This window comes from Cheilinus undulatus, linkage group 23, assembly GCF_018320785.1.
Source record: "Cheilinus undulatus linkage group 23, ASM1832078v1, whole genome shotgun sequence".
NCBI classification, from domain to species: Eukaryota; Metazoa; Chordata; class Actinopteri; order Labriformes; family Labridae; genus Cheilinus; species Cheilinus undulatus.
The window spans coordinates 11,685,460-11,699,982 of record NC_054887.1 but is presented as its reverse complement, the minus strand read 5'-3'; the positions used below and the strand labels follow the sequence as shown (position 1 = coordinate 11,699,982).

Below are 14,523 nucleotides of genomic sequence, written 5' to 3'. Positions count from 1 at the left end.
CTCTTCTGCTCAGGTGAAGCGTAGCATATACTTCATCAGTTTCATTCAGCAGAGCTGAGAGGGGCAGATATTAACAGATACTAACATATTAACAGCACTGCCTTAATCTGATGTTAGAGTTTCACACATGCAGGCTGTCTGGCTCTGCTTCATGCTGAATGATATTCACACATGCAGGTTTGTGTATGCCTTTGCTGTAACTGGAGCTTCTCTGTTTCTGTGGTTAGAGACTGTGTGTACAGTAAACCAATGTCGATCCTCATTTGTAACAAGTGTATTTTCCCTCATAACACCCAACGAAGTTGACCTCAGGTTAAAGAGAACAACAGTGAAATTTGCCATGTATATACTGCACAGTGAACATTACACATGGAAGAAAAATGATGGGTCAAGAGGACCTTGCACCATTTGTGCAAAGTCAAAAAGGAAAAAAAAAATCAGTAATCTCCCCAGCCCTTCATATTTCCTTCAGTGTTTGCCCCCTCAATCCTGTTTCCATAACACTGTGGCCCCACTAGACATTACCAAATCGAGACGTGCTGCTCATTTTCTGCCTGCTGCTGCTGCTTACTTCTTGTTTTGAACTGAGTAGTCTGTTTCATCAAAACTGCACTCTGTAAGATGTATATACCAACAAGAAAACCAATGGTTTCATTTCATGGATGAATTTACAAAAGTGAACCAGGGCCACACAAATAGTTTGTGTGAATAGGATCTGTGAATTCTCAAGATAAAAAAAAATCTATTAAAGTTGCAGTGTGTAAAACTGAATATCAACATCTAGAAGTGGGTTCAAGATTGCATTTCTCTGCTGGAGACTGTGGCAACCAGTTGAATTTAATTTGTATCTGTGCTGTGAATACAATACAATACACTACAATAACTTTATTTATCCTTTTTTCCTCTATGCTACCATGGAAACATGTAAAAATCCAAGATGGCGGCATCCATGGAGGGGACCCTCCCTATGCATGAATTAAAGGTTTTTTCTGATTTGTTTTTTTTTCAAAATAGCTATTTTTGAATTTAGATGACTAAATAATTATTTAGATAGACCGTCTTAGATATGTTTTTATTTATTTTACCAAGTTTGTTCAGCTAAATGCTACTAGGCTAAATATTACACACTGCACCTTTAAGTCGCTGATTTACAAAAAGCCAAATTTAAAACCTTGCCAGAGTTTGCTAAAAGGCATGAGAGTGACTCCTGATGAGACCAAAATGGTGCTTTTTGGCCATCAGAGAAGGCGCTATGTTTGACAGACACCAAACACCCCACATCACCACAAACACACCATCCACACTGTGAAGCACGGTTGTGGCAGCATCATGCTGCGGGGATGCTTCTCTGCAGTGTGGTCGCTTGGTCGGAAGGCTTGTACTGGTAGAGGAAATCTTATTCAGTCTGTGAGAAAACTACAGCTTGGAAGAAGATTTATTTTCCAGCAAGATAAGGACCCGAAGTGACACAGAAATTGTTTAAAGACAGAAAAGTAAATGCTCTAGAGTGCTCAAAGCCCAGACTTCAATTCAATAGAAAATTTGTCGCTGGATTTGAAAAGGGCTGTTCATGCTTGATCCCAGTGCAAACTGACAGAACTTGAGCAGTTTTGCAAAGAAAAATGAAGTCAAATTGCAGAGTCCAGACGTGCAAGACTGATTGAGATTTATCCACACTAATTCAGTGCTGTGATTGCATCCAGAGGTACATCTTATAAATACTGACTTAAAGGGGATGAATATTTATGCAGTCACTCATTTTACACAACATACTTTTATTTAATAGACATTACTTTGTAGAAATTTGTTCTCACATTTACATCAAAGATGTTTTTTGTTGGTTTTTTGTTTTTTGCAATAAAAAAAGCCAAATTATATTGACCATGATCTATTTATATAATTAATAAAAGGGTAAAACATCCAGGGGGTGAATATTTTTATAGGCACTGTACCACATGTGCCACATGTGGTCCAGAGGTCAGTACTAATATGTGGATGAAGTCTCACAGAAGAGAATCTTCCAGTTTTGCAGGTATGGCAAAACTCATGTGGTTATGATTTGGCCCTCATATGGTTTGCCACGGTGCATCCCAGCCAAAGGTGCTAGGTAGTTGCCACAAGTGGCCAAAAAGTTGGTGCTATGAGGGATGGTTATCTTCTATACAGTAAGATATTTTAAGATTTATAAGCTCTCATTTTTAAGCTTTGGTTCTTGTAAATTTACAACTTTTTGAACCACAATTTTTTCCTGTTAAAAAGTCTGGTTATTCATAAATCTATTACTTTAACATCTCAAAAATGTCTTTTTTTTTTCTTGAAAATTAAAGAATCCTCTTTCCATCCTGAATTTTCCATAATCAAGACGAAAAGCTGTTAAAAAGTAACCTTCCTGGTTAATTCTATAAGCAATCTTAGAATGATCTGTAGGTGGCTTGCAATTTGAAGCAAGAAGGGCCTTTTTAACAGCTTTTCTCCCTCAATGTCAATGTCAACTTAGTTAACTTAGTGTCCCCCTGACTTTTAGTTTTCACCAACCTTTTCTCTTGATTAAAGACAGAATTTGAAGTAACTGGACCTTGAAAATGAAGAGTCTGGGTTTGTTTTGCAAAGACAACCTCATTACTGTGTGCCGTGTCCTGAGGGGAGATTCAGCTGCTCTTCTTGTTGTGTATCTCTCTTCCTCACCCGCTTGTCTCTCTGGCAGTTTGTCAAGTGTGGTTCAAGGTTAGGACACGGTTAACTTCAGCTGTAAGAAGCTGGCCTCTGTATAGCCTCCTGAAAATAAAATGCACATGTTTTATATCTGCTGGTTATACGCGGTGGTTATACGTGTGAGTGGGATGAGTTGTCAGTGAGTGTCGAAAAATAAAGCTCTTTAAGAAAAATGTGACATCTAATGCTCGGGATTGTTTTCAACCAGAGAGTGATAAGCGCTTTGGGTCAAAGATCGCAGCGCAGGAAGTGTTGGAATTCTCTGGAGGCTGTTAGAGCGCTGGCAGCCAAGGACAGGCCACACGGATGTGAGCTGTCATTGGGTCTTCCTCACATCCCACTGACATGTTATTATCTGTACATTCAACGTGACACTGTACTACCAGTTTTAATTATTCAGGTGTTTCATTACCAAAACTCTCTGACTTTTCAGGTCAAGTGCTTTGTTTATTTCCACTGTAAAAGCTGCAATGGGAATCGGGCCATCAGTAGGGAAATATCTAGAGATGGGAACTGGAGTTTAAGAAATCAACTGGCTGCAGAGATGCTTCAACAGCAGTTTGGTAGACTCAGTCGCACTGACATTTTTATGTTTCTAAGGCTGTTAAAGCAAACTCCATTTACTAAAGTGGTGTGGATGTGAGCCGCTGGAGAAAAATCTATCCATCCATCCATCCATCCATCCAACCATCCATCCATCCATCCGTCCGTCCATCCATCCGGCCATCCATCCATCCATCTGTCTGTCTGTCTGTCCATCCATCCATTCATCCCTCCATCCATCCATTCATCATCCATCCATCCATCTGTCCATCCGTCCATCCGTCCATCCATCCTAATAGCACTTTAACTCTTGTATTTATTAGATAATATGGTATAAAACTGAACAAAATGTTAGAAGTTAAATCTGTTAAAAGTCAGTAGTTGGTGGGATAATACAGGAATTTATTTTTTGTTTGTTTTTAAGCAGGGTTGTCATTATACCTGTATTTTAAACTTAAATAGGCTATGATAGGAACAATAATATTATTGTAGTTATACTTGTTTTGATATAAAGGCAACCAAAAGAGAACTGCTTGGCTTCCATTATTGAAAATTTCATTATTTTTGAGTTCAGGGTTGTAAACTAATTCCCTCACATGCTCTAAATTGTACAGATATGTTGGTACCAAAACAGTATCAGTGCTCTGCAATCCAGTGTTTGTAGGAGTTTGCTTCCAATATTTGATGGATGAATTTCTCTGGCACGTCCGTAATTAAAATGACAGATCATGATTTTTTGAAAACATACGTTTTTTGAGCGGAGCATCTAAAATTTTGACAGCCTTAGTTAGCATATGCCTCTCTAATCATAGTCGCATTGAGAAATCCTGGCTTCCCTTTAAATAATATTTGTCTTGGATGTTTTTGTGGGCCTTCTTAGGTTTAGGGTTCCCAGAATCGTCGCCACCTTTTTACTCGTGTCTAGCGACGGTTCTGCTGGGTTTATTATAGGTTTCGGTCAGACTTTTGGCCCCTGAGCTGGTTTGGCTCCTCACATGGGACATTCCTGCCTAGCAGCCCCTCCCTGAAGGCCCCCAGTGCGCATGCTCACGGCTCTCCGCTGTCAGGGCAAGGCAGACTGACAGTATGGCGGCGGGGTGCAGCTGGAAGGATGCTACCGTCGCCCGTGATGTGTCTATCGCCGGTAGGACGTAAATGGAGTATTGACGACAAAACCAGGAGAGGATTTACCGAGAAAGGCTTGTCGACGTGAGCTGTCAAGATGGCCAGGCTCGCCGACTACTTTTTAGTGGTCACTTACGACCTCGACAAGCGAGGTAAGTGCTTGAATTAGCCTGTAATACTAGCTGCAAGGAGGCGGGGACAGGCCAGGCCGCTAACCACACCTGACCCGAAGTCGGCGCAGTCAGTTGGGAATTAGTGCTCGACTGTGGGCCGGGGATGCGCAGGCCTCACGGGATTAGTGTACTTAAATGGCAGCTTGTCAGTTGTTGTCTCGCATTTCTGCTGTTGTTAACACACCGAACGTTAAACTCCTCTTCAGTGCTTAACTTCCAACCTTGTTTTAGCATTAGCAAAACAAACTGTGTCACTCTGTTGACAGCAAACTTGGGCTAACTTTATCCGCTAGGAGCTAACGTTAGCCGGTGTTTTGATTTAAAGAGTGACCGTGTTAACTGGTGACTTTCGGCTGAATGAGTCTGTGGTTGTCGTTGCTTCAATAATGTTTTAGACGGAAATGCTCATAATCAACATAGCTGTTCAGTATTTTTGATATCATAAAATAAGTAATTCACCACACAGGCTTTTGTTAAGACACATTCCATTGTCAACATCCTTGACAACCTGAGCAACACTCGGATGAAAGTCACCAGTTAACACGGCCGCTTGTTGCACATTACACCAGGCTAGCACTGAGGGGGGCTGGCTGCTTGCTCGGCTGTGACCTAAGACGGATTTATTCAGCCGTTTCACAATTTCAGCCACATCTTCTTCAACTGCCTCTCGCAACAGAAACCAACAATTGCAACAAAATAAAAGTTGCATTTTAAAAGCAGAAATTCCCCCAAAAGGTTGCCGGTCAGCGGGGTGTCAGTGTTGTGGCTGCAGGGTCCTGAGCAGTTCACTTGGGACAGTCTGACCACGGTGTTGATTTCCGCTCTAAGCTGGGTTTTTAAACTGGAAATCGATGTTGTTGTTGCCGATTGTTTTCTTTGTCTGTGTTTTTGCGTGGATTAACCCAGATTGTTCTGCCCCTCCCTCAGCCCCCTCGGACCGGGACTCTATTCCCCCTCTTGTGTAGCAGGGACGGGGTTTGGACCGTTATCTGCCCCCCTCCCTTCGGCCTGAGCCTTGGCCTAGATCTGTGCAGTATAATGGCCCGTTTAATCATGAAATATTCAACCCGCATATCCGATGGAGGCATGCATCTTGTAACGTTGTAGTGTTTTATTCAGAGTGGAGTTTTACCTATGATTTATTCAGAGAAGGCAAATTGTAACATGACGACTCCTTTCCAGCTAAAAGCAAGCAAAGAACTGGCTTTCAAGTCAATGACTTGCATCACTTCTCTGATTGCACTTATGTCGTTTGATTAGGGATAATACCTGCATAATATCATTACTGCCAGATAATCGTGGGACCTGCAGATATGAACGTTTCTGCTGATATTCACAGCCAGTACATCAGCCATACAGACTGTGTGTTTTTAGCAGAACCAGTAGACATCAGCTGAAGTTTCTTGTATTTTTATCTTTATTTCTACAACTTTAAAAGCAGACTGTGAACGTCAACACTTTAAACACTTCAACTTTATGAACACTTTGATAATTAACCCTCAGGCATAGGGACATTTTTTTCCAATTGGGATAATTTTTCCTCTTTCTCTGCTCACCATTTGGCTGTGTTAGTGCATATGGTCTAATGTTTGGCAACAAAGTTTCTTCCTAGGCAAATTTTTGAATTCAAATTTGAATTGGTCTAATAGGTCAGGGGAACACTGTGAATCAAATTTACTACCCTTTAAAGCCATCAAGAACAAAAATGTCCACTTCCAAAAAACTGCTATAAAAACTTAAGATAATTTTTCTGCTTTTTTTTGCATAAATAGGAATACAAGCAGGTGCATAAACTCACTAAGCATCGTTTTGGTTTTCTCCACAGTCAACTCTTTGAAGTGCATGTGTGACCTGGGTAAGGTTGAGGTCAAGCTGTCAAATTCAAAGACCTATAGGCCTATAATGGGGAAATGGCGGATTTTAGTGATGAACATTAAAAATGACAACTTTGACTATTTTTCTCAATAATGAGACCATAACATTACAGAATGCATGATTATATCATGCAATTGATGCAATGGCTATGAGATCAAAAAATGTGGTTTGAATGGGAGTCAATGGGACGTTTTTGTCCTTAATGACTCGAAAGGGTAGTAAGTTTTAAATCAGTTTCTACACAAAAACTAATAATGCATCAAAGTCAATATTTTGGCTAGTATTTGAAATACCCAGTACTGACCCCCCCCCCCAACATTAGTTATTTGAAAAATAATTACTTTTTTGTGTGGTTTTTAGAAAAAATATGACCATCCTGAAATCAAACTGGCATTTAAAGGGTTAAAATCCTATTAAGTTGTTCAATAATGGATTGTTTTGATTAGAACTGAAGTTGATCAAAAGATTTAACCAAAAAAAGCAGAAAAAAATATGAATGTATACTATTTTTATTGCCAATTTTGGAAGTGGATGTTTTTGTCCTTAATGACTCGAAAGGGTAGTAAATTTTAAATCAGATGCTACACAAAAACTAATAATGCATCAGAGTCAATATTTTGGCTAATCATGGACACGTCTAAGCTGGATTTAGAAATAATGCCCCAGCGATCCAACATTTGGTTTAAGGAAGATATCCACCTTTTTTTTTTTTTAATAAAAACAACATTGACTTTAAGTCATCAAACTGGCATGTAAAGGGTTAAAATCCTTAAAATTATTGAATGTTTTGTAGTTTTGAGCACAGCTGAATTGTTTAAGAGATTTATGCAAGAAATGCAGAAAAAACAATCTGTTAAGTTTTTATAGCAGTGTTTTGGAAGTGGATATTTTTGTCCTCAGTGTCTTTAAAAGTTAGTAAATTAAAGTGATGCCTGAGGAATAATAAAAACCGAAACTAGTGCAACACGTTGTGAGGCAGATCAACCATTTAGACGATCTTGTTTTCAGGATCATAGGTAGCCAAAATCATATTGTAAACTTGATTAATTACCCAGCGCTGCTTCTTGCATCTTGTGTTTTCTTCTTTCAGAGTAGAGGGGCGGTGAATACAGGATGTTATAACGTGGACACTGCAAACGCTGCAGAAAAACTCCTTCCTGCCTACATGCAATGCAGAGCAGAGCAAGCCTGTAAAAAGCATCTGGGAACCAGACATTAAAGCCACAATGGCTTTAATGGATCAAGGCTCCCATGCTTGTAAAACCAAACACTTAAGGGTGATGATGATTGTTGGCGTTGCCCCTCTACTGTTGCCTCACTGTTTACTGTAGCTTTACTGAAGTATCTAGGTGGAGGCGTGTGTTGTATCAAAGATGGCATTTTTACCACCGTTATCATCATCACCACCACAACTTTGTAAATTTCCTCCTGTCAGAATCTTCAAACCTTGTTTATGTTTGGATGCCAGGTTTTACAGTGGTACAGTTTCTGTTGTTTTCGATGAATTATTATCAGAAGCTTTAAAGAATAGCATGTTTCATTTGAAAAGTCTACAGGAAGGAAAGAATCCATCAGATGTTGCAAGCAAACTCCTTTGTATAATATAAGTGTGCAGGAGCTTGCTTGCAATTTTGATTGTTGGAAAAACAACAGTAGGAGCATAAGACTTCTTTTTTGCTGCCTTATGTTAGAAATAGATGTTATCATTTGATTACTACTAGTATCATATCAAGTTTTAGATTCTGGTACTGTGACTACTTTTGTCCCTTCAAGTAAGATCAAAACACCTCAGCGCATTTTGCTTTTTAAACTGCCTTTTGCTCAACTGTGGTTTTCTATTGTGATGCACTGACTGATCCAGCTTTTTAAGCTTAAATACTTTGTAGGTGTGGACAGATTATCAGCCTGGCTGATAATTGATGCTGCTATTAATCACTTTAAAATATATACCAATATATACCTGCTCCAAATATTGGTTTTCGGTCACATGCACTACTAATAATGAGTACCAGTATCGGTCGACCCTTAATAGTTTTGGTATCTGCCAGGATGAATACTGATCTGATCCAATATCAGTGTTAATCCTTCTCTGACCAAAGTTGTATATGACAAGATGAAACACAGGCTATAAAAAGTTGAATAACTTTTGAACCATGTGTTGTAGCCACCTACTTTTTTTTCCCACCGGAAGCCCTCGCTGTGCTGTTCTAATGATGCTATCCATAACACCATAGCCCTTATAATAGCTTTTCTAGTGAGACTGGAACAGGGGTGACGTTCTGGGGCATTTAAAGATTAAATCCACACCAGTTACTCCAATATTGAGTGTCTTGTTATCCATTTTTTAATCCATTTTCAAGCTTCTATGCTGCTAGATTAGCATTAGCCACCATTAACGTTTCCCAAAATGGATGTCACATGGACTGTGAAAGCAAGTGGCAGGCTGTTCTGTCATCATGTCATGCTTTGACAAAAAGCATGAGCATGCAGTTGGAAAATGGAGGAAAGGGCCTGAGTGGTTCATAATGGAGAGAAAGGGAGACAGAGAGGCTGTGATGTGGCCTTCTGTGTCACTGCAGATAAGAGCTGTTTTGAATAATGGCTCATAATCAGCCAGTATTAAAAAAGCTCTCAGTCCTATGGAAGGGCCCATTGAAGTCCGTTAAATATAATCTATCATACCTTAAAGCAGTGACAACAATATTTGATCGTTGACCAAAATTTAGCAGCAAAGATACATTTTTTAACTGTACCGTTGCTTCTGTAAAAGTAGCCTGTTTCGTAAACCTTCCTAGAATGGTATAAGCCTGTTTTTTTTATAGTTAAATACGATGCTGGGCTGCTCCTTTGAACTCAGCTGTAAGACAAGTATTTTTCAACCTTAAATTGCCATGACAATAGTAGGGATGAGTATCAAAATCTGGTACCAACATGGTACCAGTCCTCTGCCACCCCAACATGACTACCTGCCATTCTTTGTTTAAGCCTCTTACACAAAGAAGTTACACTCATATCCTTTTCTTATTTCATGTTCCACTGGCTCTTTTAAAGAGACTTCTAAGAACCATTTGCAATAACAAGACAGCTTTTATTCTCCTGCCAACTTTTAACACATTTTTTCCTTCAAAAGTATTGATTCAGGCATCATTTAGACACCAGCACCATCTAAAAGTAATTTAGAATCGGTATCAGAAAAAACTCAAGTGATACTCAACCCTAGCCAGTACTGTGTTTGATATTGTTTGGATTTTTTTTCCCAATACTGAAAAAAGTGTACAAGTAGTTGGGTCAATAGAAGCTGTCTTGTAAATAATTCAGAGAAATATCTTAAAAGTTTGCACATAGAATGAAAAGAAATAGGTGAAACTTGTTTGTGTAAGGGGCTCAAACATAGCATATGTTGTGCCTTTCATTGGGAAAGCTGGGGAGTAGCGTCAGGATGGCAGGGTACCAATGAAGCATTGAAATCAAATGCGTTGTTACTTGTTTTCGATACGTATCTCTAGTCAGGAGCTTAAAAAAATCTGGACTGCCAAAAGAAAGAAGAAGAAGAAGAAAAGGAGTGAGCTTGATTGCTCATTTTAACACAAATATAGCTTGTTAAACTATTTTTTCAGTTTGCTCCAAAATCCAGAACAATCTCAGAAATGTTAGCCAAAAGGCTAGCACCAACACTGCTAATCTGATGTATTTGTATTGATATTATTTGTTGATGTTTTGCTGGAGAACCATTCACAGGGCCTTTCGGGATCCCTGCCACAGGTTCTGTCATCACTCACCCTCTGCTGTCACATTAAATCCTTGTTTAGCTGCCTTGTATGTGCACAGCAGCTGAAGCCATGACTCAGTAGTTGTCCAGATATTTTTCATATTGCTTGTATTGACTCTTAAAATATCATGACAAAGCATTTCCTTGACGGTTGATGAAAGTGAGTTGTGAGTTTGTGTTCTGTGGAAGCTTTTAGCCCATAGCACCTCACTGTATCTGTAGTCAAGCTCATTGCTTTTACGTTTCTTATGATAAATACTCTCATGTGTTCTTGTAGAGGTTGGGCAAAGTGCCTTTAGAAAGTATTAACTTCATGACAAACTGAACTGAGGTTCCAACCATTATGTCACCTTCAGGCCATCTTTGCAAGCTAACGGCTTCATTTTGTTTCTTTATTTGGTCAAACCTCATGGTAGAACCACAGCCCCTCCAAATATGATCTATGCTTAAATTGCTTGTAGCCACAGAAGTTGTTAGTATAACATGCATGAAAAATAAAGTGCTTTGCCTTTTTTTGTGCACAGCAAATTGCACAGGTTGGAGAGCTGAAGAGAGTGATGCAGCACATGTAAACACAGAATAGCATAGATTCGGCCTCATGTATCAACCCATTGTAACAATATCTAGCTGATCAGATCTAGCTATTTGAGTCATGATAGGACGGATATCTGATACCAGGATTGGATCAGTGTGTGGTAAAAAGTAAGGGGGGCAATCATAGCTATTTCATGTAGAAATGTGGCTAAATTTTGACAAGTGTAACTGAAAAGCTTTCAAAATAAATCACACACTTTAGCTTAAATAACATATAAATGAGTGTCACAATTGAAAGTACACTCACCAATCAATATCTGCTACAGTTTCAATGATAGAAAGAGTTGAATTTAAAGCCTGACCTTTTAAATTTCCAAGGTTTTATGCAGATATTCAGTAAGTCCTTATTTGAATCTTATTCACTTCTATTTTTTTCTTACTGAATGACTGTAAAGAAAACACCCACAACCAAGAAAAGAGCGCTCCTCGATTGTAAGAATACCAGGAATTCTGCAGCACAGTACAGTTTCCTCTTGTGTCTAAATATTTCATGCATCCTGTGTGTGTTGGTGTGTGCTTTTGTACGTGTCTGTGTGAGTGAGCGGTTGCTGTTTGTCACTCAGTCGGAGGAATGTTTTGCAAGCGTGGGCACTGACAGGTTTGCAGGCCTGACATCATCGCTGCTCATCTGCCGTCACCAGCAGAAACCTGGTGGGTGTTTACTCACAGAACGTCCCACAGGCAGAACAGACTCTTTGCTCGTAGATTCATTGTTCCTGGTTCATAGTTTGCCTCATCTGTCCTGGGGGTATTCACTGCTTTGATTTATGTACTGAAATACTACAATGTGTTCAGTACCACAGCAATGAAAATAGTAGCCAATATTGGGTAATATTTTAAGGTGTTTAAGTGGTACATTTCTATGATACTGCTGTAATGATGCTTTAAAATATTCATATTGAGACTGTGATGGTGGTGGTGTCCATGTCTGTTAATTTACCATGGCCATGTGAAGATGTGAGAGAGCACTGCACAACATGAAAAGAACAGTCAAGTAACAAGCCAGACTTGGAGCGTTTGTGTCGGTGTAATTAACCTTATGCACAACAGTGGGGTAAAACGTGTGCTCTCTCTCCTCTCTAAGTTTAATGCGTATAAAACAGCAACTTGCAGAGAGTACGCTTGCTGTGGGGGTGGGGGGGTGGGGTTCTGTAACTGTTTATACTTACTTGATTTTGAGATTGTTACCTTCATCATCGAGGCCTAGGACCACAATTCCACAATTCCAACAATGAAAATCCACAGAAGAATATTTCACAATGGAAGATACTGTAAAAAAATAACTGCAGCATGGCCTCATTAGCCTGAAAGAAATCAACACTTTCTTATTTTAAATTAACCTCAACATAATCTTTATTGTTAACTTCAATTCTGTGTCTCATGTAAAAATATAGTGATATAAAACAGTGATGCATTGCCAGCCCTACCTCAAAGTCTACTTCTTAGTAAGGTGCAAATTTTCTCTTCAAAAGTTAGCATCTCTGCTTTGTTGCAGCTCAGTCTGTTTCTCATCCAGGATTTGCGAAGCAGCAGTTGTTGGCATTCAAATCAGTTTTAAGTAATACTGCCCTTGTGTGCTTTTTTTAATGTTCTCTTCAGAATAGCGGTCCTTGTAATAGCATCTAAGAATGTAGAGGTGCAGCAAAGTGGATCAAACTCTTTTTTGTTCAATAAAGTAGTCTATAGTAGTAGTTTAGTGTAGTATTAAGTGTGACCAAAGTGCATGATAAGACATTTTGGGGCTCATACCGAGAGGAACACCTCAGCAGATGATGAATGCATCACACTCACTACACTTGTCAGCTGTTTAAATGGAGACAGAATTGTGATGAAGATTTCATATTAACTGCTCTGCAGTTAAAGTTACAGGGAGATCATAGCCTGTGGCATATGTGGCGAGTGTGTTATTGCCTTGAGACTTTGCATCATGTTTAAATGAACTATAGCACCGGGTCCAGACTGTATCTGCTCAGGCTGCTGGCATGAGTAAATAACAGTAGAGTGAATCCTATTTTTCATCCAATGTCAACCATATCAGAGCTGCAGCGCGCTGCAAACTTGGCTGATCTGGACAGTCCGCTGGAGAGTGTGAGCAGCTACAGCTTGTCAGATCGTTGTCTATCATTGCTGTTGTCATAAGAAGACAACATTTAACAGGAAAAGTTCAAAAACAACCAGTTTGTTTGAGCATGCTTCACATCACATGTGTGTCACAGTGAGCAAAAAGTGGAAGTCTATTGATTGAGCTCTAATTGCATTTTTTCCTCCAAAAATAATAAATCAGTTAAACAGTCATAGCTTCCCTGGAGTGATACCATGATAAAGTCTGTGTGGGAAACACTGAAGTTCAATATTTTTGTAATATTCCTTTTATATACTGCAGCCTGTAAATAACCCACTTGCCCAGTTGTTTCTGAAGCTTCTTCAGGTCTGCCTGTGCTTTTTGACATGTATCTGCCATGTATGGTAGCTGGTTTGATCCAAAAAGCTTAATGCTTCCTCCAGTTATGTCGGATCAAGGTCAGTTCATGTTCTCACTACAAACGGCACCAAAGTCAGAATTAAAGCAGACTGAGACCCCCCTTTTCAAGCTGTCATTGCAGCCATTTGGTCTACATTGAATGGCAGCGGTGGACACTGTCCTAATGGCACAAATACATTGAAAACATGTGGAGATGGGCATGGAACTGATGAGGAGTAAGGGGAATGTGTGTTTGAGAATACATCGATTGAGATGTGAACTTAGACTGTCAGTGGATCTAATTCAGAGCCAAGATTGCTGTGTATGGGTTGAGAAGAATCCATAGTGGCCACCTGGGTGTGGTCTTCTTTTCAAGGGTCTCTTGAGTAACTTCAGTGTGTCACTGTGTTTTGACAGCGGTTCCTCCACCGTGGCGAGGACCGGCAGCTAAATGGATCCGCAGTCCGAGGCCCAAACAGGAAGCCGGAGAGAGGACCCGAGGGAGACTTATGTTTAGAACGAGAATCCAGATTGTCTCCCCGAGCAAAACCAAAAGAAGGGGCGTGTTTGTGTGAGAAAGTGTGAGGCGGTTTCATTCAACACAGACGAGGGAGCACAGATGCTAGCATACAGGCTCTATTGTAGCTCCATCTGTGTGCCTCTGGCGGTGCAGTTTGCGGGTGCTGGTCAGTCATTGCTACAACAGCCTCAAACAGAAAGCAGGATTGTTTTTCTCAGGCTGGAGTGACAACCACACACACCCCTGCAGCATGCAGTCGAACTAAGAGCACTGACAACATGAAAGGCCAGCGAGGACACAAAGGGGGCGCACAGGGCAGATGGAGAGGGCATCAGGGCCGTTGTGTCTAACATTTCAGCAGTTACTGCAACACAGTGTCGCCATCTTGTAGTTAAACTGACAATAAGCTCATTTTACACATAAATGTGCTAAACAAAAGTTGTTAAGAAGAGGATTGTTTCTGTTCCTGTCCAGGTACTGGAAGTGGTAGATCATCACTTGCTTTGTGAGCTGGGAGGTTTTGGTGCTGTGATGATATGCAGTATAGAGATGCCAGCTCAAGAGACTGTGTTAGGCTTACTAAAACCCAGATACTTTTCAAGTCAGCAGATTTTTTAACATGATAATCCTCGCAATGCCCATTTAAGACTGTGAAATCTGCTATTTGTAGTAATGATTACACAGTGGAGACTCCAGACACAAAATCTAGCTGGACTTTCGTGATCAAATATGACTTCAGAAGAAAAATAAA

At 40.0% G+C, this 14,523-nt stretch overlaps 1 protein-coding gene across 5 annotated transcripts in view; it reads left to right on the top strand.

Annotated features, from left to right (window-relative positions):
- Nucleotides 1-4,335: 4,335 nt before the first annotated feature.
- Nucleotides 4,336-14,523, top strand: part of sbf1 (SET binding factor 1) — a 91,222-nt gene continuing 81,034 nt past the window's right edge. For all 5 annotated transcript variants that reach the window (XM_041780371.1, XM_041780370.1, XM_041780367.1 and 2 more), the window contains exon 1: nucleotides 4,336-4,532. In XM_041780371.1, coding sequence (XP_041636305.1) covers nucleotides 4,478-4,532 — 55 coding nt within the window. In that variant the 5' untranslated portion in view covers nucleotides 4,336-4,477. The remainder of the gene's footprint in view (nucleotides 4,533-14,523) is intronic.